The 17,419-nt window shown below is 46.5% G+C and overlaps 1 protein-coding gene across 1 annotated transcript; it reads right to left on the reverse strand.

Moving 5' to 3' along the window:
- Positions 1 to 6,007: 6,007 nt before the first annotated feature.
- On the reverse strand, positions 6,008 to 16,635 carry LOC131294517 (esterase B1-like). The gene is made up of 4 exons (XM_058322564.1): positions 16,599 to 16,635; positions 8,584 to 8,616; positions 7,847 to 7,926; positions 6,008 to 7,723 (listed from the first exon to the last, which is right to left on the reverse strand). Exons 1-4 carry the CDS (start codon positions 16,633 to 16,635, stop codon positions 6,008 to 6,010), a joined length of 1,866 nt encoding a protein of 621 aa, XP_058178547.1.
- Positions 16,636 to 17,419: the final 784 nt, after the last annotated feature.

Here is a 17,419-nt window from a genome sequence, read left to right on the forward strand (position 1 = left end):
ATCCCGGTGGAAAAGGGATGCCACGAGGTTCCTTTAATCCTTGCCAATAACAATATTCGCCATAAAGAGATAAAGAGATAGAGAAGGAGCATTTTCCCCCTTCGAGGCCGAGTGAGAGAATCCTTTCCTACTAAAGGATCGACGATCGACACCTACCTCTCTAAAGCTATCCTTTTTTCACCCCCTTATCCGAGAAGCACCACTACTTCACACACGCTCTCTCTCACCCTCAGGCGTTGTGGGCAAGAGTAACACTTTATAGCTACCATTAAGGTGGCGAATTGCCATTTTCAACCGGGCGTTCGCAAAAAGGGGAACCCGAAAGGATACGGCCGGCCGCCGGTTCAAAGGATTCTGTGGTGGTGGTGGTGGTTGTCGGAGCCGTTTATGATTTAATTGCGTTTGCAAAAGGTGCAAAATGTCAGGAGGATGGGTGAAAAGTGCATGCCAAAACCCCGGAAAGGGATAGTAGGGCTCGAGCCAAGCATGGAAGGCTGGCGAAAAATGGGTAACCTGAGTGGAACCACCAACACACACGCACGATCGAGGAAAAAGGGGGAAAAACAGGAAAAATTTGCATTCCATTGAGCCTCACCGGGAGAACCGGGATCGGGTAGGTAGAGGGGTGACGAGTTTTACGATCCATTCCCGGCAATAAAGTATTGCAATTTGGCAAAGTAAGAGACACAGTGTGTTTGCGATTTGCCAAATACCAAAAACGGATTCGGAGAAGAAAGTGCGCGTTTGAGGTGAGCGAAAGAAGAAAGAAAATGACAGCCCTTGGGTGCTAGGCTATCCTTTCGCTTTTACGGCACCGACGGGGTTAAAAGGGAGACGATCCCGGCAAAGGCAGGAAGAGGACCCGAGAAAAGCGATCCTCCGTGCGAAAAGCAAAGGGCTTAATGAATTCATTTGCAAATTTATGGCCACCATTGTGACTTTCGGCACACGTTGGTGCCGTGTGAGGCAGTGTTGGTGTGTCATCTTACTTTATTTCCTGGCGGCTAAGGAAACCGAAAAGTGGAGGACAATTCGTTTTTGGATAAACCAATCAAACACACAAAGCATGCACGTGGATTTTGGAAGGCAAAACTAACAAAACATGTTTGAAAATGTTGTTAGTTGATTTTTTATGGGAAAATTCATCAACATAGAATGTTTTTTCTTGAGTTATTTGGTACTATCTTTCAGAAATGTACGAAAGCATTTTTTCACAAAACATAGTCATGTATCATTGATGAAATTTCAATCAGTCCCGCTAAATATTTTAATCCAAATTTAATTTCCACTGTTCTTAATCACAAATCAAATAACACGACACACTATTTATTACGCGGGGGTCCGCGACAGCCGAGCGGTAGCGCCGGTTAGAAAATCGGCCCATGAGCGCCGGGGCTCACCACCTCGACGGCGTGGGTTCGAATCCCAACCGAGACCGGACCGTCCCCTGTACGAGAGGACTGACTATCCACGTACAACAGGGAAACAAGTCTCGTAAGCCCTTAACGGGCAGGCATGACCATGAGGTCGTAACGCCAAAAAGAAGACTATTTATTGGTTGTCATAGAAACATTTAATACTCGGATGTCAATCTTTCACGTTTCGAACGAAGTATAATTTCCGAATGCTAAATTCTCCTGAACCAAAGGCAGAAATCGCACCCATTTCGTGCAGAAAGGGTTTTACTACATCCTCTGGAAAAAGGGTTAGAAGTTTGACAACTGACCCCGACCGGCAGAACTCAGCTAGCTATAAAAGTTTCCGGTAGCTAAATGTCGTACTGATTGGCTAGCTGATAGTTTGATTACGGTTCCCAGAATTCCGATATCCTCCGGCCAACGATGGGTGAAGGTGTCGGCAACCCTTTCCCTTGATGCGGTTCTTTTTTTTCCCCAAAATTCGGTGCGAATTTCTAACCCTCTCGTTAACCCTTTGCCGAAACGTACGGAAGCCTAATAGAGCGATCGTAAAAACGTGCGGCGTACTGAGCGTATGCAAAATGTCAAACCGACCGGTTGTGGCTGCAGCTGACCGCGCACCGGCCACGATCCGGCGGTCGGGATTAGCTGCACCCGTTGGTAGATATTTAAATTAGAAAAGAAAAGGGTTAACAGGATTAGCACCGTTTAGGGCAATAAATTTGTTATCGCCTTGCGCTTGGCCGGTAGTTGGAAAGGATGCCTGCGACGATGTTCCAGGAGCGAGTCGTCGCTTGCCAGCCTGGAAGCCATGTCTCGGTGCTTAGAAGAGACGGGCAGGACTCCCGGGGGAACCGCGGTGGTGCCTGGGGCTGCCGCCCCGAAACGGGATTAAGCGCGTCAAAGGATTGCCGAAAGCCGCACGCCGCCGGTTGGCCAAGGGAAAGGGTTGTGGACCCGCGTGACACCGGCGATGCGAATCTAATTATTTGACAAACCGGCCATAAACGACGAATGGCAACCGGTGCTACCGAAAAACAACACGGGCAAGAAATTAAACCAGAGACCGGGGCACGTTGAAACAGGCACACATTCCTGTGGGCCGATCCAGCCCGGGGAGGAACCTGTTTACGATGGCTTTAGCGGCGGTGCTGGCCCGAACGCTGCAGGGATGAACGGGTTAATCCTATTATTATGACCCCTTCGGAGCTGCAGGTTAATCCTTTCGTACCCGCCGAAGCCTGACCGGGCGTCGCTTTTATTACCCGCCGCCGTCTTCCAGATAGTTTCCTTACCAGTTTTTTTTTTTCTTCGACTTCGAAATCTCATTAAAATTAACCGAAATCTTCGACTCCGACACGGTGCACGGTGAGGCCCCGGTGGCCAGATCAGCTAAACCCCTTTTCCGCTCGACGGTAGCCGAACACGTCGTTAAAAGGATTATCTCTTTATGGGCTGGCCGCAATTTTTCCCGCAGTCCTGTCAAGCGAGCCGATCGGCCGAATCCTTTCTGGCCATACCCTGCCAGGATAGATCCGGCCGCCGGAGGGGGGACCGGTGGCCAGGGAGGCGCTGGCTGGACTATAATTGCCCGAGAAACATTTTTCACTCCCAGCAGCAAGTTGTGCTGCTTGATTGTGCTCGTTTTTTTCCCCTCAACCAATAAAGAAAATAGACGTGCGTCAGGCTCGTGATCGTCTTTTTGCACCTCGAAAACAGGACTGGTTCATTTGGAGTGAACGTTAAAAAATTAATAAAACTACACAACGATTAAAAGGGATTAGTTAGGAGATGGAATACGAGGTTGTTGTTTTTTTTCTTGCCCAAACAGAAAACGCCGGCATGTCGATATTTACACGACGCATTAAAAACAAACCAGCTTCCAGAACCAACCTACAACCAGCTGGATGGAAAAAAAGTCTACAAGCGATGAAACTGAACCTATTTATGCTCAACCCGTCGCCGCCGGTATGAAGTTTCAAAAAGTACTGGCACAATGTTTTCGTTGCTTTTTTTTCTTAGCCTTCGCCCATCCTCACACGCTCCAGGGGGAACTAAGCAGATGAAATTAACACAAAACGCAACCACAGTATCATGTGTTGCCGGTCCCGCCAAAGGCCCCGAGAGAGCGCATCCCGGCAACCCGCGATGGTAGTGGTTACGCCAACGCGCAACGCGGACATAAAAATAACAGCGCCAAAACGCCAACACGTGCACGCCGCAGTCGTGTTTGTTTCTTGCCTCGCTCGGTGGCCGCTGCACGATTGAGCGATTCCGAAGTGACACCCAGGGCCGCGCCGCTTGATGTCATCCGTCGTCATCTGAAGTGGTCCCCGGCGTGGCTCCCGGCACCGGGACGAGTTCGAGTTGACGTCGAGCTCGAAACGCAAACAAAACGGTCAGAGCAACGGGAGGAACCATGTGCCGACATCAGCGCCCAGCGCCGGAAAATCGTTCTCGGTGTGTGGACGGCCTTTCCCAGAGGGCCGTGGATGGTGTAAAGCCGCACATGTGTGCGCACTTAACACGCTACGGAAACGGCTCACCAGCACCGAGGAGTCGTTGGAGGGACTGGCAAGACTAAACACTAAATGTGCCGAGACAAGGAAACGGTTTTCGGCCAGATTTTACGCATGAGTTCACTTTGGACGACCGTAATGAGATGGAAATGCATGGTTGATAGCTTGTTCTCTGCATGAGTCACAAATGGAGTTGGCCACACTCTGTGCGAGTGTTGGAAAGTGTGAAGGAGTCAAAAAATAACTCTGTAACATATGGTCGAGAGGAGGTAGAATAAGGTTTTTGACACATTTCTTCTTGAGTATTACAATCCCAAATGGACAAACATAACTTTAACTCATATACAATAATTGAATGTCCTGCAATACTTTAAAATACTTCACCATAACGGAGAGTTATGATTGGAACATGGTGTAAAATAGGCAACAGAGTCAAAGAGCGACGACATCACTACAAATATAGTCCTCAGTAATAATTAAAAAGACTCTCATAAGACGAAAAACACAATACACAATGTAAAACGATCGAATGGACATGAAACATCTGCTCGACATAGATCCTCCAACAACGGACTGCTCGCCATTGAAGCATGATTCATAATCAATTACAACCGAACAGCTTACCGTCTGGTTACAGCCATTCTAAGAGTGTCCTTTTGTGCCCGGTTCCATCCAGTGACTCCCGGAGAGGAGAAAAAAGGCTTGCTGGAAGGACATCGTACGCCGAACGTGTACCATCATGTTCAACAAGCCATTCCTACAAACGACTTACATCGGCACTCCTCAGCCGAAGGGCGAAGGACAAACGACAGCTCGTCCCGTCCAAAGTGGAGAGTAGTTGAATTCCAATCCAAACACTGGCATTCATTCAGCAACAAAAACGAAAGGTTAAAAAAGCAAGCTGGCATGTCCGTTCCGAATCCACACCGGAGGGCAGACATAATTGTGTGTAATTTTCCCATCCCACGAACTGTGCGTTTCGTTGTGTGCGTATACGTGTTGTTTCGAGGGAATAAATCTTCTTCCCACAAAGTGCATCGAAACGATGACAATGGGTGTAGAGGATCGAGGAGAGGGTAGCAGCACCACCCCGTCCAAAAAGGAGTTCCAAATTCATTGCGTGCGATCCTTTCGTTTCTGCTTTCGTTTGTTTCCAGCTCGCACCGGCGAACATTGAAAAGGATGTCACGATCGACGATCCACGAGCAAGCGACAAATGGAACGCTCCGATCTACCACCACTTCTCCATAGCATGACGTGGTCGCCTTCCCATCCGAATAGTCTACCACAGCTCTTACGTCCCATCGCTGCGTCGATAGGTCCTAAGGGATCGATACCTTCCGCTATTGAAAGCATGCAATCGCGCGAAGAACATTCGGTCGGTCGTCGCAAGAATGACACGCACCTTCCCGAAATCTATTCATAACCCCCTGCTTCCATCCCACGCGACAATGGGCCCTTTGCAAATGCGTCCCAAATTGGTCCATCTCCGGTGGGTGAACGCATCGCAGTCCACCGAAAAAAAGGACACCGATTTTTACGCGTGCTTCAACCGTTTCCTCCTCCGAACACTTCTTTACTCAAGTGTGAAATGCTCGATCGTACCAATCGATTCTCTCCGAGCCCTTTCAGTGCTACGGACAGCCTGCAAGATCCTTGCACGGTTTCATTGTGCCAGCCTTTCTCTTACTTACCGTTTGTCTTCGGAGGACAAGCGATTCGAGCAACGGTTACAATGGCCAGCAGCACAATGCCCTCCTATTCATTCCACTTTCCTTCGGGCTCAAAGTCTCATTGAAGCACGCTTAGAAGCGCTTTGTAACGCTATTAATTCTTCACAATTCATTCATCTCCTCCCGTTGCCATTGAACGTATGCTGCTTGTGACAAAAGTCCGTTATTGTATTTGCGACGCTACTCGCCGATTCTTCGAACAGTCCTAGGCCAAAAGCGAGCGTTCGACTCGGGCAGGATGATTTTCTTGTTTCGTTTTATTAGCTCAAACTAAAAGAAAGAAAAGCTACAGCTGACCTTAACAAGCGAAGATTAATATTGTCCCACTGACGCCCAGTTAGATGTTGTTGTTCTCATCGGCTAGTGAAGAACTTACGACGGGTACCTTAATCTCCGAGAGTCGCCCATTGTAGCGCTGGTAGATCTGCGTCCAGAAGTCCATCCTTCGCTTTTCGGGCATCTCGCACATTCGTATTCCGCTGTTGCTGATATCAAGACACATCAGCGGAACCTGTTCGGCCGTTTCGGGCACGTTCTGCTGTGGCTCCCAACGGAACGGTAGCTTATCACCAGTAGCCACGTCCTCGGGCGTTGGATCGCTGTACTTGGCAAAGTTTGTCCACAATTGGACCATCGTGTTGCGTAGCTCGTAAGATCGATCCGTCTCCGGGACTTCGGTGCGAAGTAGGGGCGAGCTGAAAAGGTAGTACACTTCGTCGATGTGAGCGGCACCCTTCATCGTCTTCAGCGACATGATCGCTTTGCCCTTGTTCAGTAAACCGTCGAACGCGAATCGGTAGCCGAAGAACTTCGTCTTCCGTTGGTACCGCGCCCAGAGTTCCACCGTCATTCGGTAGGCTAGCAGATACTTGTCGGTAAACACGTCCGTCAGCTGGTTGAGCGTATCCCGGTTGACGCTTTTCGATCCGAAGTAGAACTCCCTGATCTCCTCCCCGAGGGTGCGCGCCTCGGGCGAGAAGTAATCGATCGCGACCGTACGGGGGATGAAGCGCTCCGGTTCGGCGTTATACGTGGCCAGTGTTTTGATCGCGTCAATCAACACCATCATCCCATCGCGCTCGTTGTACCCGAGGATGATCGGGATTCCGATGCCGTCCGGTTCGCTTAGAATTTCGGACGGATGTTGCGTGATGATCGCGTCACCCGAGTCAACCCGCTCGATCACCGGGAGGAACGGGATCTGGAACAACTTCTCTACAGCTTTTTCGCGCTCCGTAAGCACCAGGGGTTGTAGTTCGAACACCTTTTTGGCCGGCGCGTTGCGTAGTACTTCGTACACTTCCACATCCGTCTGGGGACTGTGGCCGAGGAGTTTCGCCAGTTTGCGGGCTTTCTCTTCCGGTTGGTCCTGGAACGAAAACTCCGTGTAGATCGAGCCACTCTGCAGAATGGCTTTGTGGAAGTACCGCTTGGATTCCCGAGAAAGACAATGGAAGTTCACCGCTATCGCGCCGGAGCTCGCACCGAACAGTGTTACATTCCCGGGATCACCACCGAATTGAGCGATATTCTCGATGACCCATCGCAATGCCATCCGCTGGTCCTTTAGGCCGGCATTCCCCTCTACCCCGGCGTCCGGAAGGCAAAGAAATCCAAGCACACCGAGCCTATAGTTCACCGTCACAACGAGCACACCCTGCTGTACCAGATAGTTCGGCAGATACAACGAGCTATCACCGTGTCCCCCGATGAGTCCACCTCCGTGTATGAACACCATCACCGGGAGCGGTTCCGGGTCATCCTTCTTGCCCAGCTTCGGAGTGTAAATGTTCAGGAACAGGCCATCCTCGGAGCCGCTGATTTCCTTCGACAGCACGTCCAACCCCATGCAGTTACTGCGCTCCTTCGTGCAGTCCAGGTATGACACGGCGTACTTCTCCAGCGGAACCGGTGACTTGAAGCGTAGCAGACCCACCGGTGGCCTGGCGTACGGCACTCCTTTGAAGTAGTAGTAGTTCTGCCCATTCGGAAGCCTATCCCGAACGCCGTAGATCGATCCTTGCTGCACTTGGACACATATCCGGGCGATAGGCTGTAACGATGGATGTGTTAGGATTTCAATCCTTCATTTTGTATTTAATAAAACTGTAAAGGAAGGTTTTCCAGCAATTTCCAAGATCTCTGTTCTTTACAAGCACATTTTATTTGTACTTACCATATGTTTCTCTGCGTCGGAACCGGTGCTAACGTTCTTCCAACCCATCAACGGCGCACTTCGCATAACCATGTTTGGTTCTCGGTTGTTTTACCAGCAATTTTCGCTCCAATTCGACCAACGTTTCGTGCTGCAATGACGGTGCTCTACTCCGGACAGTCGCGTTGGTCGCGTTGGTAACGTCAAGCGTGTCATTTATCAATTTCCTTCCACCGCCAACTAAGATTGAATTTTTAATCAACTGCTTAGAAATTCAAAACTGCCCAAAATGCACCAAAAACTAACTTCCATCGGTTCATTTGCTTGTCGCTTCCGAGTTTCGAGTGTTCCAAACCTGAATACCTCAAGGAATCGTACGGTGCGTTCGCGCTCATATGCAGGTATGCAAATATGCCTTGGCTAACCTTCGGGCAGTCTCGGGCGCAAGATTCCTTACTCCAACGGGCCCGGGCTCTCCAGGTCAGGGTCGGCAGATGGTTGAGCAGGGCCCAAGAATTATTTGCAATGCCGAATGAAGGCTTGATTGATTTATTGAACCCTTGCCAAATTCTGCCCAGCCCTTTAACCGCCACAGAGCCCGCCCGACCCGCACGGGGTAACGGGAGACTCCGTCGGCTCTGTCGTTTGAGCATTATTAATTCTTCCTCCTTGGTTTGTTGTTTCGGGTTTTTTGCAAGCAAACAGTTACTTTGTCGTATGCAAAAGGCTTTTTTTCGCCGCCGGTGAAAGAATGTTACCCCGGCGCGAATAAAAAAGGGATGAAGCCGGGGTGGGGTTCACTTTAGGGTTGAGTTCTTTTCTTGTATGCACGGTAGATTACTTAAGCAACAACGTCTTGTTCGGCTGAGAAAGGATTCAATAAAACAAAGGGTAAGAAACAGTTAGTTTGTCGCATGTGAGGTCTGCGGAAGCTTGAAAGAATTTTCCTTTTCGCATCAACCTACGGTACCCTTGCCAATTTTTGGTCGGATGCCGCTTGCAAAAAAAGGATTCTGCGACGTAAAGGATACGAAACCCGTTAGGTTGTCGCATGGCGGGTTGAGCACTTTAATTGCAAGGGTTTACCGCAAGGGTGGTTGTGAAGATCATTCAGGAGGGGGTTTTGCTAACCGAAGCGGAACAAACACCCAAGCGTGGCTCTTTACGGTACCATTGCAAATTTTTATACGGATTCTTTTATGCGGGTCTTAGAAACTTCTTTTTTTTTGGCAAAGGGTGAAACCCCGTTACTTCGTCGCGTGGAAAGGGTAGTTCTTTGCTATAAAAGGGATAATTTGCAAGACCATCATGTTGAATAATGTTTGCAAATTTTGCTGGATAAGAAGAAAAGGGCAAAGGGTGAAGTACAGTTGGTTTGACGCGTGGAGTGGGTTGGAATTTGCAGGTTTGCCATCCTACCTTGGAGAAGAATTTTTTTTATTACATGCAGATTGATTTTTGCACGTGCCGAAGGACAATACGATGGGTCACGTGTAACACCACCATTTGGGAGGAGCTTTTAAGTCAAGTGCATTTAAAAGGCACATTTGATTGCGACTGTAAAAATCTCAAGCTTCGACGTTTATATGATATCCTCACTTCGAGAGCTTCAAACCTGCAATTTAAAATTATCCAGCGTGTTCGTGTTTGTGATGTAATTCTTCAACCCGATAACTAGCGCAATTATAGAACCGCCCAGGAACACGAACGTTCATTGCGCAACGTCCGTTTTCTCAATTGTCTTGCGCTCAAAATCAGCGAAAATGAAAGTCCGTCCAAGATAACCGACGGCTACTCCCTTTTCTCGCACGATGTCAGTCACGCCAGTCGAGTCCACACCTGGCCCGTGTCCCGAACATCCCGCCGGCGGATTGTGGTACCATCGCGTCTTCGGCCAGCTGCATCGCACCGACGCACCGCCAATTACTCGCCATTTCGTCGTGGTTTTTATTGTGCGATCGATTGCGGTGGGAAGAAGATGAGGTGCAGAGAGCGGGATCTTGAGGATCTTCTGTCATGTACGGCTTTTAAGTGGATCCACTCCGATCCGTTCCTGTACGACGAGCTTGTACCGCACACGGATCCGCCGGTTGGGTTAACTCCGGGAATGTCGCAAAAAAACGAAACGATCCTACACGCTGCCCCTTTTTTCTTGGGTTAACAGGATAAAAAAGTCCTCTAGATTTGAGCTTCTGGAGGGTCGCAGAGGGAAGAAGAAAAAATAGAAGCACCAACTGGCGCACAGGGCTCAGGGATCACTGCAAGACCGCCACCCGGGACGAGGCAACAAAAAAGGGCCAATCAATTTTCATAATTATTTTCCTTTATTTACTCAACTTATTTATTAATTTTCTCCTTTCACTCTCGGCCTCGCACGGTTCCCCTCCCGGGTTGGGTTTTTGTCTCTTCACCTTTTTGATGCGATTTAGCTGATGTCCCATAATGGTATTTTAGCCGCTTGTTGTCGTAGTTTATTTTTTCACCAGCGCGACCTGCGGATTCGCTGACCTGGAGAAAGACAGCAGATTGGAAAAATCCGTCCAGGACAACGATGCGCCAAATCCCGGTTCGACCCGGAGCGCGGCTGAAGGATGAAGTCGGGCGGAAAGCAAAATCAATTAACAATAATTTGCCGTGTGTCTTTTGCTTTTGATCTTTCGGGTGTTTTAATTGCCTTTTTTTTGTGGCTCGGAGTCTCTCTCTCTCTCCTTCTCTAAGGGTTTGTTTGAGCACACACATGATGTGCACATGGGTTGCTTTTGACATTGCCATTTGGCTTTTTGTGTCCACCGTCCGTTTGGGCAGATTTCTTCCCCTACTAATCCTGCCGCTTACATTCCGGGGATTCCATTACCGACTGAGGGAGTGCAAAAAGGATCTTTCCGAACGTACGTGCTTCCCTGCCCACAGGGGTTTCTCCCTTGGCCACTGTTCATTCCGCAGCACAGCATCATTTGCAAATATTTTACTTATTTTCATTAGCGCACGCAGTTAACGAGCTCTGGATCGCAAACAACGGATGACAATTTACTTTACCGAAAAGTCTTTGCACATGATCACTCACCGTACGCCAGATGGCCCTTGGAAGGGTGTCGAATGTCAAACCGGAATTCACATTTGCCTTTTTGGCCGGGAAGCTTGTCTTTGGAGTGTGGGATGTGTGCGACTTAAAGAAAATATTATGTTTACAAAATAGCTTTCAGGTGACAAATGGCAAGCGACCTTCGGGGGAAAGCTGGATCGCGGATAATTGGTTGCTAATTGAGTCGTTTTATTTTCTATTATTGTAGCATCGGGTTCTATACATCGAGGCGTATTGGAGTTGGTGACTGAAAAAACACTTTCTTCCCCAAGACAGATACAATCTACCGAGCGCTGTTTGTTTGTTTTCATCCCAGAAAGTTAACCCGTTAGTGTCGTAACATCGTAAAAGCCAATGATCGTAAAACATCGCACGATAAAGTAACACAAGAAATAGAGAAAACTGAAAGAACAATGTGTCGCTCTCGATAACCCCTTAAACTGTAAACGCAAAGGACGAAGAAAGTGAGTAGGAAATAAACGCCAAAACAATCTAGATCCATGTTCAAAGGGTTGACAGATTTCACTCTCGTTCAATAAAAGTTCTCCACATCGGAAGGTCCCTAAAGCGTGTAGGAGAGGGAAAAAAGGGGTAAAGGTAAAAGGTGATCCTTGCTCCGGATGAGCGATCGGGTTAAGCGTGATGTTAGGCATAATTTTTTAACAACCCCTTGTAAAGTCTATTGGAGCTTTTGAGACTTACAGAGAAGGGTTTGACAAACTGATCTAGTATGATTTTGTTGACGTAATAGCTCCATAACCCCTTTTACAGCTAAGGAATTGCTTGTTGATGACCTAACCCTTTCCTGGCACGTATACGGCAGACACATTTTTCTGCAAACAACGGCAGTTTTTCTGTTGTTCTTGGTGACGTTGAAGGAACATCACAGTGTTTCTTCTATTTCTTCGATATCCTAGCAGAGTTGTACCTGATTGACGCAGGCAGGCTGTAAAATCATGCTTTTGGGATGAATTAAGCATGACAATGCCAAACTCCAGAGACATCTCTCCGTTTTTCCGACACCGAGCACAGAGCACTATCTCGAGGGGACAATATGTCGACAAAAATACCGTTGCCGTCTGATCGTTGTCCTTGGAATCGGAACTGGAAATTTGTCACACACCAATCAACTAAATTCCCCACGATGCGATCGAAGGACGCGTCTGGCTCGTCGGGCCTAGATCATCATAAAGTAACGGGTTCCCGGGTTTGCAAGGGAAACCTACCACCTCCCGGCAAAACTACCAACCCAATGTACGAACGTTTGCATCCGGGAAAAATGTCGACAGTCATTTGAGTTTCAATTGCACTCCCGTATTCCGACGCGTTCGTCATAAACCCGTTAGGTTTTTCGCAAACGGGCCAAATTACCCCATCTTGTGCTAAGCCTAAGGCTAGGCTCCTGCCTTTGTTGTTGTTGCAAATATTTGCAAACGTAATCATAAAAAAAATGCAACTGGGAAATGTAAAGGGATAAACAGTTATTCCCAGCATGCGACAATATAACTGTTTCTTCGTCGCTTGCCAATTTTACAACCTGTCCAAAAAGGGATGCAGAAGGATGGGAAGGGTAGCCGGCAGCACCTTTCCTCTACACTGCTGCTGGATGTGACGGAAAAATATAATGGAAAGATATTTCCCATCGGGTAAAAGCTGAAGACGTTTTTTAAGGATTCATGGTCCTTAAAGATAAATAATAAAAACAAAAATTGCTAAACTGCAACTCTCTCGAAAAAGAGACATACTGAGAATGAAAGAGGTAGAGACTGTTTAAAATTTCATCATGGAAATAATCTGTTCGTTTAAATACGCACATTTAAACAAGCTTTGTGTGATTTGAATCAAAAGCATTTGTATTTGCATCTATAACATGTTAAAATTTAAAATTTCTACTACGAAAAAAATGTATTTTATTCAAATTTCTCTTTCAAATCTGCATTTCGGTATGATTCGGTGAAGTAATTTCAAATAGCATGGGTATAATCCTATTTTATAAATAACATAACAGTACTAAAATATGTCTACTTTCGAGGCTTCATCATTTCGTCTTGTCATTCAAAATACAAGGACAACCGTTTGGGAAAAAGAATTAAATATTTATGAAAGGATAAATGACTCAAGGAAACAAACAATCGCAACAAGAAAATGTTGAGATTCGGCTAACATATCATCACAATATGTAATAAATGTACATAGAAACTGTGTTCTGTTGTTTGTTGTTTTGCGTTCATTTCAATGATGTTCCCTTGGCGACCCAAACAATATATGGGCTTGAAGATATTCAAATTACGGACGTAGAGCTTAAAATCAGTTATTGAGTAACACTTTTCTCAATTTTACAAGGCCAACATAATTTACTCTCATTTTTCCTAACCCTCCAGTTTGTCCCAAATACTTTCACCCTTTCCTTACACTGCCGAGAACATAAATAAATTGTCGCATTTTTATATCACCCACTATGCAGTGAAAGCGAAACACGGCTGTGAAGAGTAAAGGGAGCAAAGGGTTAACAAGGGCACCGTGCTGTGACCCAGTGACAACGACGTCGCCATTGATGGAGGCCCTATAAAACTGATGCTTCTTTGAAGGCAGTGACATAACAGGCAATTAGAATATTAGGTGAACATAGTTCAGGCCCAGTTTTATAACCCTTTGCCTTTGCCCCTGCCAGCGGAACTTTCAACCCGTTCACCGGAAAGGGTTAGAGGTCGCACACCTCGGATTGAGCGGTTCATACGTGCCAGGCCTGTGCCTGCAGCGATGTGCATTAGCGCGGGTAGAAATTGTCAACCCTTTGCCACCTTCGGGGCCAACAGAATGGTCTGTTTTCGTTGCTCGTTACAGTTACAGTTTGTTGTTTTATGAGTTTACGATGTTTTGGGGTAACGGGTTAGCGTCGGGAGAAACATTGACACAAACATCGATGGCCTTCCAAGCTGCCCGTGGGTAGGTGACATACTGATTGATCCTTGTCGCAGGACCTTTCCTGCCTCGGTTAACGATCGAGCGAAAGGGTAAAAGTAAAAGGGTGAAAGTAACGTAAGAAAGGCGTTAAGTATTCTTGCAGTGGAAAAGATTTTCGTAATAAAACAATTTATCAGAATGGTGAACATATTATTCAATAGTGTTCAGGATAAACTTGAGTGTGCAAGAAACGCCAACAATATTTTATCTCTACTTTGTGAAGAACAAGCAATTTTCGAAATTCTCCACACATCGTAGTCGAACGGCGTTGCAAATGCGTACGATTTATTTTAAAATGCTGCCGCCCATATGTTTACAATCCATCAAGTTCCATCGAAATTGTCTTGCCACTCCCCTTCGGGGAAAACAAATAATCTTAAGAAGCGTAGCGCTGCTTCTCGGACACGGACGCTTGAAACTAACAGTCTGTTCCGGCCACTGGCTTTTATCTTGCGCTATCTCCCGGGGCAACGCCTCGCCCTCCGGTTGTCCCTTTTCGCACCAGATTCGATCACATGCCGGCCGGGTTTCGGTAGATCTAAGGTCTAGGGTATCGCTTCAAAGAAACCGTCGGACAAAGCGAGAACCCTGTGAGTCTGACCCTATGTGCCGGTGTTGCACATTTATGCCATTGCATTTATCTGCCTTTTGGCACTTGGGGTGTTGTTTATAGGGTTCGCTGCGTCGCTGCACTTTGTTCTTTTCCCGCACGCCTCGCCCCGGCCGGTGTAGGGCGGTAGCAGAAAACATCAGCGGCACACTTCCTGGAGAGTTCTAGTCATTCCTCCCGTGCACGTTACATGACAAATTTATGTTGATCGGAACGGCCAAAAGGAAGCTCCGAGCTGTGTGCACATTTTCCCAACAACGCCGCTGACAAATGATCTGCCGAAACAAAGCGTTCCCGGAATATACGAGGCTGAAGAAGCTACCGCCTTATTTGTCCCGGAGGCAGTGCAAACTGTGCATCAGCGTTTATTGTTACCACTTTGCACCGCTCGGAAGCGATCGGCATGAACTTTGTTGGCGAAACGGTTTTTTCCTTCTTATGTTTGCTTTTATCATCCAAACGAATGAAACTATGCTACAGAAAACACATGCATTTCGCATAAGAAACCCCTCTAGGACCGTCCAAACAAGGCAATAATTTTTTGACTCCAGTTTTCTTGACCGATCGTAAACGACTAAAACTGAAAACGAATTTTTCTAGAGTTCGCCAAAACATATTTTCAAGGTTTTTAAGATGACCGTTTGGACGAACTAATAAAGCATGGTCCAATACGGACAATAAAGAATAAATGTGAGGTCATTTTTGAACACGTTTTGTCCGTTTGGGCGTCATAAAAAATTGACCAGTCCGAGTGACTTGAACGAAAAGCAGTACAAACCGACCTGGTTTGTTTTTTCGAAAAGGAAGGTAACATAAATGACGTCAGTAAGTCCTTTCTTTCATATATGGTACAAAATAGAAAAACTGATAGAAAAAGCGGTCATAGATTCCACATTTTTGTAAGTAGGATTAAAATTGTTCCTCCACGGAAACGCGATAGCTGCACGATCGATATGTTTAAAACGCTAACAATTTTCACCCAAATCAAAACCTCGAACACTTGTTGGTTAAAGGCGGGCTGCGTGCCGGAAAACATCAACTGTAAATTAGTCATGGGCGACCAACCGCCGCACGAGAGCCGCCAAGCAACCCCAGCACGCCCGCCTATTGGAGGGAAGAAAAAAGGATAACCGCTCAAAAGGATAAACATAATTAACGAACATTTGCTTTCGGTGGATGTGAGGAAATTGAAGCGCCAAAAAGACAGACAAATAGATGGAATCGAGAGCACTAAATAGAACGAGGGACCCTTCGATGCCCTCACTGGTATGCAGCCACATGAGGACGGTTCGGTGGCTTGTGTCATAACGCTTGCCGCAAAAGGGTGCTGCCCGGGCGGATGGGTAAACCCGCGCTAAGCTACATCCTTCAAATCGGTTAATAACGAACCGGGCACGGTGACGCGAGAGCCCCTTTGTCGGCATCGTTTGTAGCGACGAATGGAACCGTTTAAATGGGACGGCACGAAAACCCCGAACGCGCCGGGATCGACATAACGAGAACAAACTGGCCTTCAAACAGCGGGGCCGCTCGGTTTCGATGCCGGTTCCCGTGGAAAGCTGGACGCCGCAAAACCCCGGGCGCATCTGCAGCCGCGAGCATCCATCCCGAAGGCTCTCTTAGCAGCAGCTTGTGATTTTCTTACTTCCCGGGAAACACATTTGTATGTGAAATCTGTCCAGGCTAATTCTGGAGCGACTCGATTCGGGGCAAGAAGGGAGGAAAGTGTATGAAAAATGATCCATCAAGTGGATTTTGTGTCTGGTGTTTTATGCAAAGAGAAAACCCAGCACACACATGTGAGCCGACAAAAGAAAACGGGGCTGTTTGGCACTTGCCTTCTTTAAAATTGGGTTTATTTTACCACTTAATTTAATAAGTGGAATATTGAAGCATGGATGAATTATAATTAACGACGAAATAGTTTACTTCACTGCATCATTAAAATGATTTTAGACAATATGATTCAGACCAATACTGGACGACATTTGCCTTGATTGTTTTTAAATTTTGAACAAGTGAATAATTCGAAGATTCGAAAGGAAATTTCGTTCTAAGAACGGTTTAATTGTGCTGGTTTAATTTTGTCTAGCAACAACTCTTCTTATGATAAGGATAAGAAATAAGCAAGAAAGTCCTTAAGCTTTCGCACATTGGATATTTCTCCATGAGCCATTAAGTCTCCATAAGATATTAATATTTATTTATCAGTTAAGTGAATAAATAAGTAAGTTTTTTTACTGCACAACACAGTAACACAGTTTTTACTGTACTTTTTATGTACAGTACAACAATCTAGTTGTATTATAGGCAAGTATAAAGACCAAATTGATAGTTTTGTTTAACTTAACTGTATTTTCCCCTTTCTGCTCAAATCTCCTGGTATCTAATATGTTGTAAATCAGCAAGATAGATTGTATGCTAGTCTACATTAGTTGTTCAACCCGATCAATACCACCAGTGGGATTTTTTAGTAGTAAAGTAACTTCTAACTAACAAAATCCAGTTCCTTTGCAGCATATGAAATGTGAGATCGTAGGATTTGTTATTATTTTACTTTTTTTTATTTTTTTCTACCAAGATTTCTTGTTACTAGGAGCTTTGGAAATGAGCAAGAAAAATGCTTCCCTAGTGACCATTGCATATTTTACCCTCTTAATGCCTTTAGTGTCCTTCCTGACCTCTGCACTTTAACCTATATTTTACAAGTTTCCAAAAATTGGACACTATAAAAAGAACACTCGGACAGTGTTTTTCTTTCGGTGGACCCGCCCGAGCCCTTACACCACGGTCAATGGTTCTTTCGGGTTTCGACAGGCACCCGAACCAGACCGAGAGGGGAAAAAACTGACCAAACATAAAAATATGCATCGCCGAATGCAGATCAAACATCGGACGTGCCCCTGGAGAGGCGATTTGGTCCATCCTGTAGTAAAAC

Source organism: Anopheles ziemanni, chromosome 2 (assembly GCF_943734765.1).
Source record: "Anopheles ziemanni chromosome 2, idAnoZiCoDA_A2_x.2, whole genome shotgun sequence".
Taxonomy (NCBI): Eukaryota; Metazoa; Arthropoda; class Insecta; order Diptera; family Culicidae; genus Anopheles; species Anopheles ziemanni.